At 42.1% G+C, this 19,261-nt stretch overlaps 1 protein-coding gene across 2 annotated transcripts; it reads right to left on the bottom strand.

Annotated features, from left to right (window-relative positions):
- Nucleotides 1-16,470: 16,470 nt before the first annotated feature.
- MSC (musculin) lies at nucleotides 16,471-18,961 on the bottom strand. 2 transcript variants are annotated; one of them, XM_056518586.1, is made up of 2 exons: nucleotides 18,509-18,961; nucleotides 16,471-16,786 (listed from the first exon to the last, which is right to left on the bottom strand). In XM_056518586.1, exons 1-2 carry the CDS (start codon nucleotides 18,959-18,961, stop codon nucleotides 16,700-16,702), a joined length of 540 nt encoding a protein of 179 aa, XP_056374561.1. In that variant the 3' UTR covers nucleotides 16,471-16,699. The 2 variants fall into 2 exon arrangements, with proteins under 2 accessions (XP_056374561.1, XP_056374562.1); XM_056518587.1 differs by having other exon boundaries at nucleotides 16,699-16,786; nucleotides 18,453-18,961.
- Between the last annotated feature and the right edge of the window lie 300 nt (nucleotides 18,962-19,261).

Below are 19,261 nucleotides of genomic sequence, written 5' to 3' on the forward strand. Positions count from 1 at the left end.
CTGTATTTTCTGCTAAGAGCTGCAGACATCTTTCAATAGCTAGTGAGTATCAAAGCAAATTGTACCTTTCCTGTTGCTGATGGTGGTTGCCAAACTTAAAAACCTCAGGTTTTTTTTTCCTTATCCAAGCATCAAGGAGGTGGAGCTGACCTCCCAGCCCCTTCTTGACTGATGTGCAGAGCTCTGTACATCAATCAAGGAAAAACTGGGAGGCAAGAGTGAGTGAGGAGATATGCCAGTCTGTGGCACTTGAGCAGGTCAGCTCCACCTCTTTGACACTTGTCTGAGAAAAAATGGTGATTTTATTGGCAGTCACCATAAGCAGGATAAGTGCAGTTTGCTTTTATTTACTTCGACTGGGTTCACCTATGTCTGGCATAGGTGAACTCAGCCTAGATCTGGACACAACTGATGCCACAAGTGATGACAAGTTGTCATCAGTTGTATAGCATCCGGCGTCCATTGTTGCAAGCTGTGTTCCCCTGTCTGTTTGCTCTCCGCCATGTCTAACCATCTGTCGTCAAAAATGAGATGCTGGATGATTGTGAACTGTCCCATTCAAATGAAAGGGATCAGTTTTAGCATCACTGGTGCATGCCGGAGGGAAATTATGCAGGACGCCTAATATATGTGAACCCAGCATAACAGCTATCCAACTATGTCTGCAGCTCTTTGCTGGAAATATGGCTGGCACAGTCCCTTTAAACAAATAGGGGGGGGGGGGATTCATCATTATGTGTCTATTGTCGACACAGTTCTATCCATTTACACTTCTTGTCTATGGTACACTCTTGCTCAGAATTTACTAAGGCTGTTGCACTCCTTTGATAAATCTTGTGCAAATATAGAAACTCCCCCCCCCCCCTCACTCTACTGTACACTCCTTCTCTACCTCACAGGAAAGGTCAACGTTGGGATTTTGTTCTATTGCTTTGAGGTCAGATTCCATTGAGGTTTTTTATGCATCTTTAAAAAACGCCAGAAAAACTGTCCCAGCTTTTTCCTACGCTTTGTCAGTTTTTTTGTGTTTTTTTAATTGCATTTTTTCTGGTGTATGGAAACAAAAAATTTTCAATTTTTTTTTCTTTTAAATTTAGATACGTGAATGAGGAGGACTATGTCAGATTTTGTGGATTGCGATAATGAACAGCATTTTTTTTTAAATGTCAATAAAAGGGTTAACGAGGGCTGGGGGGGAGTATTTTTTTTTTAATTTTTTTTTTTCATTGTGTTGTGTTTTTTATAATTTAATTTTCAGGCTTAGTAGTGGAAGCCATCTTGTAGACAGAATCCATTACTAAGCTGGGGCTTAGCATTAGCCCCCAAAACAGCTAATGCCAACTCCCAATTATTACCCCGGTACCCACCACCACAGGGTTTCTAGGAAGAGCCGATACCAACAGGCCCGGAGCGTCAAAAATGGCGCTCCTAGGCCTAGGCGGTAACAAGCTGGCATTATTTAGTAAAAATGGTCCTCGCCCACCCTGGTAACGTCAGGCTGTTGCTGCTTGGTTGGTATCTGGCTGATACTGAAAAAATTAGGGAACCACACACTTTTTTTATTTATAAAAAAAAACGCATAGGGTTCCCCCTATTTTCAGTATCAGCCAGATACCAACCAAGCAGCAACAGCCTGATGTTACCAGGGTGAGTGAGGACCATTGTTACTGGCCCTCCCCAGCCTAAATAACACCAGCCTGTTATCGCCTAGGCCCAGGAGCGCCATTTTTGACACTGCGGGCATCATAAAAAACGCCAGAAAAACTGTCCCAGCTTTTTCCTACGCTTTGTCAGTTTTTCTTGTGTTTTTTTTTATTGCATTTTTGCTGGTGTGTGGAAACAAAAAAATGTACAACATTTTTTTTTTTTTTTATTTAGATACGTGAATGCGGAGGACTATGTCAGATTTTGTGGATTGCGATGATGAACAGCGTTTTTTTTAAATGTCAATAAAAGGGTTAAAGAAGTCTGAGGGGGAGTGTTTTTTAAAATAATATTTTTTTTTCATTGTGTTGTGTTTTTATAATTGAATTTTCAGGCTTAGTAGTGGAAGCCATCTTGTAGACAGAACCCATTACTAAGCTGGGGCTTAGCGTTAGCCCCCAAAACAGCTAATGCTAACCCCCAATTATTACCCCAGTACCCACCGCCACAGGGTTTCCAGGAAGAGACGCTACCAACAGGCCCGGAGCGTCAAAAATGGCACGCCTAGGTGGTAACAAGCTGGCGTTATTTAGGCTGGGGAGGGCCAGTAACAATGGTCCTCGTCCACCCTGGTAACGTCAGGCTGTTGCTGCTTGGTTGGTATCTGGCTGATACTGAAAAAATTAGGGAACCACACACTTTTTTTTATTTATAAAAAAAAACGCATAGGGTTCCCCCTATTTTCAGTATCAGCCAGATACCAACCAAGCAGCAACAGTCTAATGTTACCAGGGTGGGCAAAGACCATTGTTACTGGCCCTCCCCAGTTTTTGACGCTCCAGGCCTGTTGGTATCGGCTCTTCCCGGCACCCCTGTGGTGGTGGGTACCGGGATAATAATTGGGGGTTAGCGTCAGCTGTTTTTGGGGCTAATACTAAGCACTGGCTTAGTAATGGATTCTGTCTATAAGACAGCTTCCACTACTAACCCTGAAAATTCAATTATAAAAAACACGGACACATTGAAAAAAAAATGTATTTAAAAAAAATCACTCCCCCACAGCCCTCTTTAACCATTTTATTGAAAAAAAAATGCTGGTCATCGTCGCAGTCCACCGAATCTGACATAGTCCTCCGCATTCACTTATCTGAAATGAGAAGAAAAGAAAAACAAGAAATATGGGTTAGTAAATTTTTTGTGCTCTTCCCTGGGAAGAGCACACATAATGCGGCATGTTCATAAACAGGGAGCCTCCAATTGTTGCTAAACTACAACTCCCATCATAGGGGGCTGTATTTAAGCAACAGCTGGAGGCACACTGGTTGCAAAACACTGAGAGTTTGTTACTTAACTCCGTGGTTCCCAACCCGTGCGCCTCCAGCTGTTGCCAAACTACAACTCCCAGCATGTACGGTTTGTCAGTGCATGCTGGGAGTTATAGTTTTGCAACAGCTGGAGGCACACAGGTAGGGAAACACTGAGTTAGGAAACAGACAATGTTTCCCAACCAGTGCGCCTCCAATTGTTGCAAAACTACAACTCCCGGCATGCCCAGACAGTCCAGACATGCTGGGACTGGTAGTTTTGTAACATCTGGCCCTTCAGATGTTGCCTAACTACAACTCCCAGCATGCCTCCCACATCTAGAGGGCTACAGTTTGGACACCACTACTTAGCGGTCTCCCAACTGTTCTCCTCCAGTTGTTGCAAAACTACAACTTCCAGCATGCCCTTCGGCTGTCTGAGCATGCTGGGAGTTATAGTTTTGCAACAACTGGAGGCACACTGGTTGGGAAACTCAGTGTTTCCCAACCTGTGTGCCTCCAGCTGTTGCAAAACTTCAACTTCAAGCATGCCCAGACTGCCCAGGCATGCTGGAAGTTGCAGTTCGGCAACATCTGAAGGGCCAGATGTTACAGAACTACAGCTCCCAGCATGCCTGGACTGTCTGGGCATGCTGAGAGTTGTAGTTTTGCAACATCTGGAAGAGCACAGATTGGAGACCACTGCACAGTGGTGTCCAAACTGCGGCTCTCCAGATGTTGCAAAGCTACAACTCCCAGCATACCCATGGCTGTCTGGGCATGCTGGGAGTTGTAGTTTTGAAACTCCTAGAAGCAGCAGTGAATATCACTTTACGGTGATATTCACTGCTGCTTCCACTTACCTGCTGCAGCTGCCTTCCAGGCGGTCCCCGGTCCTTGCCGTCCCCGCCGGTCCCACAGCAGGTATGTGCCGCGGCCAGCTCCCAGGATCCTCTTCCCCCCACTCTGCCCGACTTCTAGGGGCGGGAAGAGCAGGGGATCTGAACTTTAACCCCCCACAGTCAGCGATCACTGTGATTGGTCCACAGGGACCAACCACAATGATCGCTGACCAGGACAATCCACAGATGGTCCTGGGGGGGCTTGCAGAAGTTGTCCCCCGCTGATAACAGCGGGACTTCTGCCGGTTAACCCGTGCGATGCCGCGCATGACATATATAAATGTCATGATGCGCGAACTACCTGCACATCATGACATTTATATATGTCATTCTGCGGGAACGGGTTAAATTGGGGGGCCACTGATGTAATGCGGATCGCAGCAGATCTCCAAATTGATCTGCTGTGATCCGCATTTAAATTAAAAAGCCGGTGGTACATGCGGCTACATCGCGCTGCCACCGGCTTCCATATAGACTGTAATGATTCATAATCCCTGCCGGGAGAGGGGTGCTCTGATTGGAGAAGTGTGACCAGTGGTGGAGCATCGCAGGGGCCCTTGCTTTTTTTGGTCCGGAGGCCCTGAGTTTTGTCAGTCCAACCCTGTGTGAACCTCCATATGATAACAATAACAATAGAAAGGAAAGATAGGTAGCTTCAACCTAAAGGAATGGAGACAGTGTTCTATTGTGTCAGACGAGTATTTGTGTAAGAGAAAGTTGTGTATCCCGTACAACCTGACAAAATACATACAATACCAGATGATATATACAAATACATAAAAATTTATTTAAAAAAATGACAGTCAGATATAGATGAATAAAAATGTAAACATTTATTTGTCATAAAATTGAGTTTCACACTGCAGGGCCCTTGCAGATGAACTCAGAATCTCTGCTCCAAGTTATAATTAAAAAAAAACTAGAGTATTGAAATGTAAGTTTTGGTATGCTTAGCATCCATAGGTAGCCGTATATAAATTGTATCTAGTGTCTCTGGTCATATGTAGTAGACACTGCATGTATCTATTTAGTTGTCCATATTAGAACTTTTGTAGTGTAGAGAGCGCCAAGGGACCCCGTCAGGACTGGTGAGATCGTACTGTGCTACAGTGCATACAGTCCCTTGCTTTATATTGACAATATTCCAAAGTCACATAGGATTTACCCACATAAGGATACACAGTGTCCAACAAGGAGGAAATCTCTGCATGAACGCAATCTCTGTTGCATTCTCTGCATTTGTTTCCAGCACTACATAAGTTCTATTACGGACAACTAAATAGATACATGCAGTGTCTACTACATATGACCAGAGACACTAGATACAATTTATAAACAGCTACTTATGGATGCTAAGCATACCAAAACTTATATTTCAATACTCTACTTTATTTTTATAACTCGAATCAGTGATTCTGAGTTCATCTGCAAGGGCCCTGCAGTGTGAAACTCAATTTTATGACAAATAAATGTTTAAATTTTTATTCATCTATATCTGCCTGTCAACTTTTTATAAATGTTTATGTATTTGTATATATCATCTATGTATAGTTACATTACTATACAATCAATTCATTTAAGCTCAGGCTTGAGGAGAGTGTACCTCTGGTATTGTATATATTTTATAACAATAACAGCTGCAAGCAAAACGTTAGCTGTCCCGTCAGATACTCAGGCACTTGTTTTGTGCCTTCTCATACATTACACCACAGCTCCTGTAGCTCATATAGGCAGATATAAGGTAAAGACCATTTAAACCCACTGGAAACTCAGTGCAAGAGAAATATGTTTCATCAGTATGTTCAAAATTCTATTTTGATTGGTTGATTTATTTACTGTATCTTTATGGAGATCAGAGCTCTATTATTCCTTTACAAGTTTCCTTATTATACACATAGGGGGAGATGTATCAATGTTGTTGTTGGTAGACGTTTTCTGTAGATCATTTTGGTTGGTCTAAATTTGGAGCAATTTCTCCAAATTTATCAAACTTGTGCAAGCCCCATGATAAATTTCGTGCAATGGTCTAAATCTCCACACAGTTCTATTTGTAGACCTGTTCTACACCTCACAGGAATAGTGGTGTTTCCTGGACGCTGGTCTTATGTTCTATTGTTTTTCAGGATTCCACTGAGGTTTTTTTTTGTCCACCAGCAAAAACGCCTGAAAAACGGTCCCAGCTTTTCCTGCATTTTGGTAATTTTTCTTGGGGGAAATTTATCAAAAACTGTACAGAGGAAGAGTAGTGCAGTTGCCCATGGCAACCAATCAGATTGCTTCTTTACAAAAATGAAAGGAGCAATCTGATAGGTTGCTATGGGCAACTGCACCGCTCTTCCTCTACATAGGTTTTGATTAATCTCCCCCTTGTGTTTTTTCTTGCATTTTTGCTGGTGTGCGGAAACAAACATTTTTGTACCCTGTGTGCATTTTTTTCACTGCAGGTACTACTCCATGGGTCGGATGCAGAGCGCCCGCCCTACGGAGTGTAAGGAGGTGAGGAGTGATGTATAGCATATACATATACAGGATGCAGAGCATCACTACTTACCTCCGCCCGCTGTATAGTATACAGGGGGCATAGTGTATCCATGTATACTATACAGGAGCCCAGCAAGGAAAGAGTTAACCCACACTGCAGCTCTGAGTTAAATCTTTGTGCGCTCTCCTGTAAATGCAGCCATCTATAGATGACTGTATATACAGGAAACAGTAGGCAGACAAGAACAATTGGAGGCTCCCTGTTACACACTGCAGTATGGGCGCACTCACTAGGTGAGATCGCAAATTATGTCCTAACCTTTTTTTTTTCTCATTTCAGATACGTGAATGGGGAGGACTACGTCAGATTCAGTGTATTGCGATGATGACCAGCTTTTTTTTAATGTCAATAAAAGGTTTAATGAGGGCTGTGTGGGGAGTGTTTTTTTTTTTTTTAAATACATTTTTTTTTCAATGCCGGGCTTAGCGTTAGCCACAAAAACAGCTAGCGCTAACCCCCAATTATTACCCCGTTACCCACCGCCACAGGGTTGCCGGGAAGAGCCAGTACCAACAGGCCTGGAGTGTCAAAAATAGCGCTCCTGGCTGGGGTTATTTAGGTTGGGGAGAGCCAGTAACAATGGTCCTCGCCCACCCTGGTAACGTCAGGCTGTTGCTGATTGGTTGGTATCTGACTGACACTGAAAATATGGGGAACCTCACACTTTTTTTTATTACAAAAAACAACAACACATAGGGTTCCCCATATTTTCAGTGTCAGTCAGACACCAACCAATCAGCAACCGCCTGACATTACCAGGATAGGCGAGGACCATTGTTACTGGCCCTCCCCAGCCTAAATAACCCCAGCCTGTTACCGCCTAGGCCAAGGAGCGCTATTTTTGATGCTCCGGGCCTGTTGGTACCAGCTCTTCCCGGCACCCCTGTGGCGGTGAGTACCGGGGTAATAATTGGGGGTTAGCGCTAGCTGTTTTCGGGGCTAACGCTAAGCCCAGCTTAGTAATAGATTCCGTCTACAAGACGGCTTCCACTACTAAGCCTGAAATTTCAATTATAAAAAACACAACACATGAAATAAAAAATGGATTTAAAAAAACACTCCCCCACAGCCCTCGTTAACCCTTTTATTGACATTAAAATAATGCTAGTCATCGTCACACTCCACCGAATCTCAGGTAGTCCTCTGCATTCACTTATCTGAAATGACAAGAAAATAAAAACACGGAAAATGGGTCAGTACATTTTTGGCGCTCTCCCCTGGGTAGAGCGCACATAATGCAGTGTGTTCCTAAAGAGGGAGCCTCCAATTGTTGCTAAACTACAACTCCCATCATGGGGGCTGTAGGTAAACAACAGCTGGAGTCTCCCTGTTTGGGAACACACTGCCAAAAAGGCTCTGTTCCCATTATGCAAAACGCATAATGAGAACAGAGCCATACTTACCACCCTGGCTTCAGGCCTGGACTGTGAAGCTCCGCCCCCTAATGATGTCATCACTAGGGGGCAGGGGCGGAGAAGTTGCAAGGGGTCTCAAGAGTGAGACCCCTGAGATCCGTCAGTCTGCCCTTGGACTACTACTCCCATCATGGGAAATTGTGTGTCCCATGATGGGAGTAGTTGTAGTACCGCAGTGCTGAGGGATGGCTCTTACACATCCCCCAGCTGCGAAACTGTATTGTGACTGTTAGGACTACTACTCCCATCATGGAAAGACTCTGTCCATGATGGGAGTTGTAGTCCTCGGGCTGAAGGACAGATCGCAGCAGGTCATTCTCCAGAGACCCGCTGCGATCTGCATTTATTAACTTAAAAATCCGGCGGCAACACTGCACTCCCCTCCCCCCCCTCCTCCTGTATACAGATGTTACGATTCATAATCCCCGCCACCAGGAGAGGGGAGCTCTGATTGGTGGAAAGCTATTCACCACTATACGCCAATCAGAGCTCCGGAGACGCGCGGCTTCTGTATCATAGTCTATAGACAGAGCGCCCCCTCCCTGCCTCCACACTGCACAGGGCTGGGGCCAGACAACGGCAGGGGGCGCTCTGACAGTGAAAACAGAAGCCGCGCAACTCCGGTATCAGAAGAATGAAGAGGAGGACGGGCAGTGTGTATCATAAAGATTTATAACATGTAAAGGTCAGTGGGGCCGGACACTTGTGCTGGGGACCTGTCAATCACACAGCGGTCCCAGCGCTCACTATAGAAGGGATCAGTATTAGTCTGGGGGGGGTACAGTACACATAACAATTATATACAGTACTGTAGAAGCGGCTCCTCTCGCTCCCCTGTATAGACCTGTCACAATTCATAATCCCCGCCAGAAGACAGGAGCTCTGATTGGCTAATAGTGGTGAATAGCTTTCCACCAATCAGAGCTCCCCTCTCCCGGAGGCGGGGATTATGAATCGTGACATCTGCATACGGGAGCCGGCGGCAGCGCAGTGGAGCCGCATGTACCGCCGGCTTTTTAAGTTAATAAATGCAGATTGCAGCGGGTCTCTGGAGAATGACCTGCTGCGATCTGTCCTTCAGCCCCAGGACTACAACTCCCATCATGGACAGAGTCTGTCCATGATGGGAGTAGTAGTCCTAACAGTCACAATAGAGTCCCGCAGACAGGGGATGTGCGTCTCTCAGCGCTGCGGTACTACAACTACTCCCATTATGGGACAGATTCTGTCCCATGATTGAAGTAGTTGTAGTACTGCAGTGCTGAGAGACAGCTCCTGCATCCTCCACCTGCATCTTCCACCGTCTGCCATTTTCTACGAGTCCTTGCTAGCACTCTTAGGTTTAGACTACTTTTCTTGCAAAAAAGCGCAATTGCGCAAAAAAAACCATCTAATTTTTTTTTGCGCAATTGATAAATACCAGTCCACTGGATTAGGTGGTGTACGGTAGACCAAACTGGTGACAACTTTAGAAAACTATCCACCAAAAAAAACGCAGCTCTATGTAAAAAAAGCGCAATTGCGCAAAATTTGTAGACGTGAAAAATGGTCTAAATGCAATGATACATGTCCCCCATAGAGCTAAAAAATGTAATCCTAAGTTCCAGCAGTCACCAATAGAGGGAGCTCTGGATTTTCCTTCATACTGATTTATTATTGAGGTCAATGATAGTTGTCTGTTCTTGTTTGCAGTAAGCTCATTGTCAAGACTGGTATCATGAGACTCTGGCTGTGTGAAGCACGGAATATTGCTCCTTGAATTTTACTTTTTTACATGAGCCTTAGTGTACTGCGACCCTAACATGTTCTCTAAAAGGACTTTAAAAGCGGTGCTTACGTTTCAGCAATGTGAAAGTTACATATCATTATTATTAATTTGTGACAAGTTGGGGTATGAGTGCTGAGACCCCCATCCATTGATAAAACGAAGGAACAGCAGTGCTTTGCTAAGCCCTCTACTTGCTTGTTTCTGCGCTCAACTTTATAGAAAGTCCACAAGACTTTTCTTATGAATCCATGCAACGTACACTTGGTTTTCTGAGGAGAGCCAAATAGAAACAAAGAAGCAAAGCATCCACAGACTTCTGCCTCTTTGTTTTAGTGATAGATGAAAGTATCAGAACCTGGACCTCCACCGATAAAGAAGTGTCAGAAGTTTGTACAAAGATAGGTGCTCTTTAAGACATGAAAAACCAAAAACGAAGGCATGAATAAATACATAGTCAAATGCCATTCATATAGAGAGAAGTGGAAGTTGCTAATCTGTAAGAGTAGGAAGAGGAAAAATCTGCTTAATTGTGAAGACAAATTCCATTATCTTATCCTCTGGAAGGAACATAAAGACTGTAGTGTAAATATACTAAAGCGAGCCGAGTTATCGCTACCATAACATCCACCAGAATCTGCCATGACATCACTGCTAACACTCAACCTCTTTATTTGGATTCTTGTACTAATTGTATCTAGAAGTGATTTGATTTAAGGTTCTTCCTCATGAAATCTTAAGACAACGCACATTTTTTTTTTTTTTAATGGGGCACAGCTAGGTTGTTGCGGTATTGTGACATATTTATTATTCCATTATGTTATTATTATGTAAGGTTATGTTCAGAGATGCTGTAAAGAGGTGTCTGTCGCACATTCCATCACGAGAAGTGCTTCTTCTATTTTATGTGGAAACACCATAGAAAAACATGTGTTACACTATGCGCTCTGGCCTCACACGCTGGCCGTGAGCGCATGGTCCCCTTACCTTCTGCTGCCCACGGGGCTGGGACTCGCATCGCGGGATGCGCCCACATGCGAGCCCAAGTCCGTCATTCTCCGGATGTTTCTTCTGCCTCTGCCTCCACCTCTCTGCTGCGGCGCGCATGTCCCCATCCCTTAGGGCATGTGCGCACCGGAGTTTTAAGATTTAAAGGGCCAGTACGCTCAACAGTGTAACCCCCTGTTGCTTGTTTATAAATTCCTCCACCCTCCTCAGTTCTCTGCCAGATCTTTGTTGCCTTGTGCCCTAGAGAATGCATTCCATTGTATTGCCTTGCCATGTACCAGATGTCCTGCTCTTGTCACTTGACCTTGCTCCTCTGCCGCCTGCCTACTGAACTCCTGCTACGTCGAGACAATGCTACTGTGCCGCCTGCCCTGACCTACTGCTATCCAGACTACGAGTTGCCTCATCCCTCCTGTGCCTCACATCTCCTCAGCCGCCTGTGTGGTCGAGCCGTGCCAGGGGTAGCGACCTGGGTGTCGCCTGCAGCTGCAAGCCCATTCTGCTTTGCAGCGGGCTCTGGTGAAGACCAGCGGCACCTTAGTCTCCGTTCCCTGGTACGGTTTGAGTCATCTGCCACACAGGTCCATCGGATCCACATACACCGGAGTTCCTGTCTTCAAAAACGTTAGTGTTACAACAGAATGGACCCTGACACTGAACACCTCAGTCAAAAATGTACCCAAGATATATACAACTCAATTTGTCTATGTAGCTGTGAACTGCATGTATGGCAATAAATAAATAAAAATAATAATATATTTATGTATTTATATTTTAATGTAGTGAAAAGTTATTTTCATTACAATAGATACATCTATTCACCTATCTATCTATTCACCTATCTATCTATCTAAAACAAAGAAAGTCCTGGCAGCACTCCCATAAGGTGCAAAAGTGATAAATTTAATGACTCAAGTGAATGATGCAACGTTTCAGCAGCATCACGCCGCCATTTTCAAACATGGTTGAAAATGGCGGCATGATGCTGCTGAAACGTTGAATCATCCACTTGGGTCAATAAATGTATCACTTTCTTTGTTTTGGATTTGACTTCACAGTCTTCGTTTGAAACTGTGTCCCCTGGCTCATCTGCACCTCACTGCATTGTGGACTACTCTGGCTTCTCCTGCATTTCCAGTTTGTATCTATCTATCTCTCTATCTATTTATTTATCTATCTATCTATCTATCTTATATCTATCTATCATTTATATTTAAATTGTTATATTCCAAATGTATGCAAATAGGACTGTTTTGGCTGTCTAGCTAATTATAGTCTATGGACATGTCAGACCCATATTGTTCCCCAGAGTCTATTGAGAATAAAGGGGGAGATTTATCAGAACCTCTGCAGATGAATAGTGATGCAGTTACCCATAGCAACCAATCAGTTTGATTCTTTCATTTTTCACAGGCCTCTTTAAAAACAAAAGAAGAAGCACTCTGGTTGTTATGGGCAACTGCACTACTCTTCCTCTTCACAGGTTTTCACACATCTCCCCCATAGAGCACAAAGGTGATGTACATCTGACAATTCCTCCAGATCGAGTTTGCAGTTTAGACTCTATTCACAGTAGTATTATAATTTTTTTTTGTTCACATGATGGAAATGTTATTACCAGTTATAATGCATAGCTCCATAGACTCCATATATGCTCCATAGACTTATATTAGGATAGTCAGATTTCTGTCATTTAGCAGATGTTGTTGGAATACCAAATTATAAGGGGAAGTTTATACTACTAAATTTCTGAGTGGAATTTGACTTGCAAATTCCACTTGGAAAAAGTGTGGAAATATAACATCATGCAATTTAAGAAAGATTAGTAGAGTAGCTCTAGTTTCAATAGTTTATGGAAAAATTTAATTATATATATATATATATATATATATATATATATATATATATATATGTGTGTGTGTGAAATAGGGCTGAGCCATGGACAAATACATATACACTGCTCAAAAAAATAAAGGGAACACTCAAACAACACAATGTAACGCCAAGTCAATCACACTTCTGTGAAATCACACTGTCCACTCAGGAAGCAACACTGATTGACAATCAATTTCACATGCTGTTGTGCAAATGGAACAGACAACAGGTGGAAATTATAGGCAAGACACCCCAATAAAGGAGTGGTTCTGCAGGTGGTGACTACAGACCACTTCTCAGTTCCTATGCTTCCTGGCTGATGTGTTGGTCACTTTTGAATGCTGGCGGTGCTTTCACTCTAGTGGTAGCATGAGACGGAATCTACAACCCACACAAGTAGCTTTGGTAGTACAGCTCATCCAGGATGGCACATCAATGCAAGCTGTGGCAAGAAGGTTTGCTGTGTCTGTCAGCGTAGTGTCCAGAGCATGGAGGCGCTACTAGGAGACAGGCCAGTTCATCAGGAGATGTGGAGGAGGCCGTAGGACGGCAACAACCCAGCAGCAGGGCCACTACCTCTGCCTTTGTGCAAGGAGGAGCACTGCCAGAGCCCTGCAAAATGACCTCCAGCAGACCACAAATGTGCATGTGTCCACTGAAACGATCAGAAACAGACTCCATGAGGGTGGTATGAGGGCCTGACACCCACAGGTGGGGGTTGTGCTTACAGCCCAACACCGTGTAGGACGTTTGGCATTTGCCATTGAACACAAAGATTGGCAAATTTTCTACTGGCACCCTGTGCTCTTCACAGAGGAAAGCAGGTTCACACTGAGCACATTGGAAAGATGTGACAGAGTCTGGAGATGCCGTGGAGAATGTTCTGCTGCCTGTAACATCCTCCAGCATGACTGGTTTGGCGGTGGGTCAGTAATGGTGTGGGGTGGCATTTCTTTGGGGGTCACACAGCTCTCCATGTGCTTGTCAGAGGTAGCCTGACTGCCATTAGATACTGAGATGAGATCGTCAGACCCCTTGTGAGAGCATATGCTGGTGCGGTTGGCCCTGGGTTCATCCTAATGCAATGCTAGACCTTATGTGGCTGGAGTGTGTCAGCAGTTCCTGCAAGAGGAAGGCATTGATGCTATGGACTGGCCCGCCTGTTCCCCACTAGACCTGAATCTTATTGAGCACATCTGGGACATCATGTTTCGCTCTATCTACCAACGCCACGTTGCACCACAGACTGTCCAGGAGTTGGCGGATGCTTTAGTCCAGGTCTGGGAGGACATTCCTCAGGAGACCATCTGCCACCTCATCAGGAGCATGCCCAGGCGTTGTAGGAAGGTCATACGGGCATGTGAAGGCCACACACACTACTGAGCCTCATTTTGACTTGTTTTAGGGACATTACATCAAAGTTGGATCAGCCTGTAGTGTAGTTTTCCACTTTGATTTTGAGTGTGACTCCATACCCAGACCTTCATGGGTTGAGAAATTTGATTTCCATTGATAATTTTGTGTGATTTTGTTGTCAGCACATTCAACTATGTAAAGACGAAAGTATTTCATACGATTAGTTCATTCATTCAGATCTAGGATGTGTTATCTTAGTGTAAAACTTTGTAAAACTAGTATACATAGACGTTTTTTGCATTCATCAGGTTTTTTTTTTTTCCTATAGGCTCCTCTAAAGGACTTAAAAAAAAAAAAAAAACTTCATGTACAACAGTGATCTCAAACTGTGGCCCTCCAAATGTTGCAAAACTTCAACTCCGGACATGCTGGGAGTTTAAGTTTTGCAACATCTGGAGGGCCACAGTTTGAGACCACTGATGTACAATATAATGGAAAATAACGTGCCTCCAAAAAGTCTTGTAAGAAAAGATAAGTTATAACATTTAAAATGCATAGCATTTTTACAAAAAAATTTTAAAAGGCAGAAAAAAATGTGAAGGAGACTCAAGTTGCTATCTGTAAAGTGGCATATAGGGGGTAACTATCATAGCACTTTTTCTTAAACTAGTGAAATATAGGCAAATATTAGGCAAATATTTGTGATGTTGTGCAAATATTTTTAGTTTTCACCAGCATCCACTGAATGAGCATAGGTTAGCAGAAAGGGGCATGGTTTAAGGGTGAAGGGGCGTAGTTTAAGGGTGAAGGGGTGTAGTTTAAAGGTGAAGGGGGTGTGGTCAGCCTCCTTCTCCAGATTTATGGAAGTATATGCCATGAAACCAGCATTAACTGCTGGTAATCTTCAGTTCAGAGCAAGCAGAGATTTCAGCACTGGTGCACAGCCTTCCTGGATAAAAAGAAGTCGTCCAGTGATAAGTTTAGGGGATAGGAGATAATTGTCTGATGGCGGGGGGTTCAACCACTGGAACCCCCTGTGAACTTCCATACGGGGCCCCAGCTCGGCCTTGGCTCAGCACTGCAAGAGCACGTTATGTACATAGCAGGTCAGCTGCTACAAACACGCCCCCTCCATTCATCTTTATGTCTCCGCCTCTCTCATAGACATGAATCAAGGGGGCGGTTTTGTACCTGTTGACCTGCTGTGTGCAAAACGTCACACACAGCACCGGAGCCGGGGTCAAGTTGTGGCCCCGTATGGGAGATCGCTGGGGGTTCCAGCGGTCACACTCCCCCACGATCAGACATTTATCATCTATCCTGCAGATAGGGGATACATTTCTTACCACTGGACGACTTCTTTAAGTAGAGGCTTATGTCTCTTCATAAATCCAGCGAGACTGTGCTGGTGGGGCTTTGGGTTTTGATAAATATCCCTCCATAAATTGTTTTTTAAGTGTATCAAAAATGTGTATATGTATATATATATATATATATATATATATATATATATAACAAAGAAAAAAGAAGCAGCACAACCTTGTAGTGCAAATAGATGCTGGGTGCAAGCAGAAACAGACTCTATGATGGTTTCCAAATAAAAATAATTCAACAGCACACCATTTTATGAAAGATAAATTAGGTTTATTCACTCAGTGTCTTGCTGACAAGACAAGTGGCAAGAGACTGGGTGAATAAACCCCATTGATCTTTTACCATCCATGGTGTGCTGTTGGATTCTTAATATATACATATATGAAAAAAATAAAATAATAATAATAATAATATATATATATATATATATATATATATATATATATATCATATGCAAGTATAACAATTGCAGAAGCTTTGTACAGTAGTCAGGCTTTTATATGTCCACAGAATCTCATAAACTGATGCAGGAGAATTGATTTTGTCAGTTGTACAAGAGCAGAGTTTGTTATTTGTCTCAAAATGTGAACATTGTTTTTTTTTTTTTTCCCTTATTGCATAGGACTGCAGAAAAGCTTAATTGAGGATCAAGTATCTTTTTTTAAACATTAGGCTACGTTCACACACTGTTTTTCTTTTTTTTTTTTTCTTTTTTGCCTTATTTTCCACCTTGTTTTAAGATTTTTTTTTCTGTTTACACGCAGTTTTCCTCCCTATTTTGTTTTTGGTCTGTTTTTCAACCATGTATGGCTCAAAATGAAGCTCAGAAAACACTGTGTGAACATAGCCTTAAGTTATCAATTCATTGAATTGCATTTTAATTGTAATGGCATTGAATCTACAACACTGTGAAACTACAAGTCACAATGATTTTACACTTTATACCATAGATGTAACCCTTTTTTGTTGTATATGTCATACTCAGATTCATACCTGTCCCCACGAGAAAACACAAAATACAGAAATGATACAGGAATAAATGAATAAATGACTCTTCAGCTCTGCTACATCCTGACTGTTCCTTACATTCTCAGTCTGCGCTGTTGTCCCCTTTATGCAATATTACCCTAGTTAAGCTATTAAAAGGTATCTGTACATCTCAGTGATAAAATAATAGATCAAATAAAAATAAAAAAGATTTTCACAATAATATATATTCACACATCTTCTAGAAAAATATATTATAAATTTATTATCTGTTTTATAACACTGCTTTGAACAGGAATGTAGAGCACCGCTGCTCCATACATCACAATGTATATACGGTAGGTACGTGGCTCTCCTTCATCCATGGAGTGCATTCAGGACATGATATAAATGTCCACTTAATTGGTGTGGACTCATACCTAAGTACACTTTGGTAGAATATTGGAGACATAACAGTCTATATAGTCCTTGATATCAATAACTAGTAATCATGAGAATGTGATAGGATACAACAGAGAGAGGCTCTTCTAAGCTGTGGCCCCACAAAGCCTATTGGATACATTAACTTCTTTGGAATCACATTCCAGTCTTCCCGAAACCACGAATGGCCATGTCTGTAAAGAAGAATTTCTTGTTATCTCAGGCATTAAACAGCAGGCTAAAAACAATGTATATATGTGAACCAAGCCTAGGACATGGAATGTCAAATATTTATAAATATATATTGATGTAAATACATTTTAATACAGAAAATATTGTATCAAATGCTATCTATTAGTTATGTTATCTTCCTATTTAGTACACAATCAAAACATTATAGCAGTGTTCCCCAACTACAACTCCCATCATGGGGAAATGGTAGTTTTGCAGCAGCTTGATAGTCACAGATTGAGGAACACTGCTTTATAGTGATATATATATATATATATATATATATATATATATATATATATATATATATATATAGATATATATATATATAACTATATAGATATAGGTATAGGTATAGATATATATATATATATTTATATATATATATATATATATATATATATATATATATATGGAACTACTGTGAACAATATAACTAAAAAACATACAATTAAATAATTAAAAAAATACACAAATGAATGCATATAATTATCTAATACAGCCTTTTAAATACTATGGCATTAAATATTTATATATTTATTTATTTAAATATTCATATATTTCATTGTAATATAATATAATATATGAAACATAAAGTTAGTAGTGTTTTAAATGCTGTAATAGATCATATTTATTTATTTTTCCTCATTATTTTTCTTTTTCTTATTTATTATTTTATTTATTGATTTATTTATTTAGTCAACTTGTGTTTTTTTCTCAAATATTTAAAAAAAGAAAAATAAAACATCAAATACATAAATATAATTATCTATTACAGCGTGTAAAACATTTTGGCATTATATATTGATGTTTCATATTTCATGTATTGTACTATTGCAAGATACATAATTAATTGCAACATCCAAAACAATATAGGACGTGCAGTGGTACATGCAATATAAAATGTACATTTCCCCTATAGGTTTTCCATAACATGAGATGTCATGTTTATCAGTGTATAGAAATGTATAGATATTTGCAAACCTTTAAACATTCCATTAACTAGAATAAAGTAGTATAGTAATACAGTACAGTATAAAGAGTCTCAAAGAAAAGACAGATAACTAGTGATGAGCAGCAGGGGCCATATTCGAATTTGCGATATTTCGATTATTGACGATTGTTCGTCTAATGTTCGCGAAATTCGCATATTCGCTATGTTCGATCGTTTTTTTTTTTTTTTCGTTTTTTCACATGCCAATTTTTATGCTAATTTTCCAATACGAATTTTCGCATGGAACATTTGCATAAAAATTTTCCTGAGGAAAAAAAAAAATACGAATATTATTCATTACAAATATATGGCACTATAAAAATTCACATTACGAATATTCGTGCTCAACACTACAGATAATCTTGTTTTTTTTTTTTGTTTTTTGTTTTTTGCCGAACTAGGCTGGAATGGCACCCGGTAGGGCAGTGTTTCCCAACTAAGGTGCCTCCAGCTGTTGCACAACTACAACTCCCGGCATGCCCGGACAGCCTTTGGCTGTCCGGGCATGCTGGGAGTTGTAGGAGTGCAACAGCTGGAGGCCCCCTGGTTGGGAAACACTGCAGTAGGGTGACAGTAATAACTACAGCTGTGTATAACATATTTCATGCACAGAAACACTTAACATTTTCCATTACCATGATGCAGCCCTTGAAGCCGACTGGTGCTGGCTGTATGGGAGCTTCATTCTTACCAGGTTGACAGGATGCACATAGCTATTGTCATATCTGTCGTCCTGCAGCAGCTGCCTAAGGTGGGCAATGTAGCTGGAGGCCAGTCTCAGGGTGTCAAGTTTGGAGAGCTTGGTGTCTGGGGGTACCCAGGGCAGGCTGGTCTTCAGCCTGGAGAAGGCTTTGCTCAGCACTCTCATGCGGGCTCTCTCCCTGGCATTAGCTGCATTTCTTTGGGATTGCTTGCATTCCTTGGATGGTCTGGGAGTTTGCTTCTTGTCTGGGCTCTGGTGGCTCCTGCACTCCCTCTTCTTCTTGCCAGTGGAGGTCTCAGCAATGCCATCTTCTGAGTTGTCAGTGGAGTGGTCCAGCAGAAGGTCACTGCATCCTACTCCTCCTTTAGATTTTCTATACTGAAGCTCCAGCACTCTCAGCTCCAGCAGATCCTCAGTGTCACTCACAGACCCTGTGGACATGTCTTGCACTGGACCCTCTGTGATCACTAGATGACCACAGATTAGTAGGAGTATTTTCACCTACACATATTTCTGGAGTGAGCACTACTTGCCTCCTGCATGATGAGACCTTTCAGCAATGGGTCTATATAGCAGGGGGGAGTGTGGGAGTGGGTCAGCAGGGGGGTGGCAATGACATAAAGAGGTGGTGGGCTTACCATATTAACCCTTACAGCTGCAGCATCTGCAGCTGAACCCTGGGATTGGTTGCATCGTAAAAATAAAGCACATTAGTTCCCATTTCAGTTTGCAGGTGTCTCA

Source organism: Hyla sarda, chromosome 5 (genome assembly GCF_029499605.1).
Source record: "Hyla sarda isolate aHylSar1 chromosome 5, aHylSar1.hap1, whole genome shotgun sequence".
Classification (NCBI taxonomy): domain Eukaryota; kingdom Metazoa; phylum Chordata; class Amphibia; order Anura; family Hylidae; genus Hyla; species Hyla sarda.

Coding starts and splice junctions, on each gene's coding strand:
- MSC (XM_056518586.1), bottom strand. CDS start 18,961: ATGTCCACAGGGTCTGTGAGTGACACTGAGGATCTGCTGGAGCTGAGA. Junction 16,787..18,508: donor ATGTGCATCCTGTCAACCTG/GTAAGAATGAAG, acceptor TCTTCTTTACAG/ACATGGCCATTCGTGGTTTC.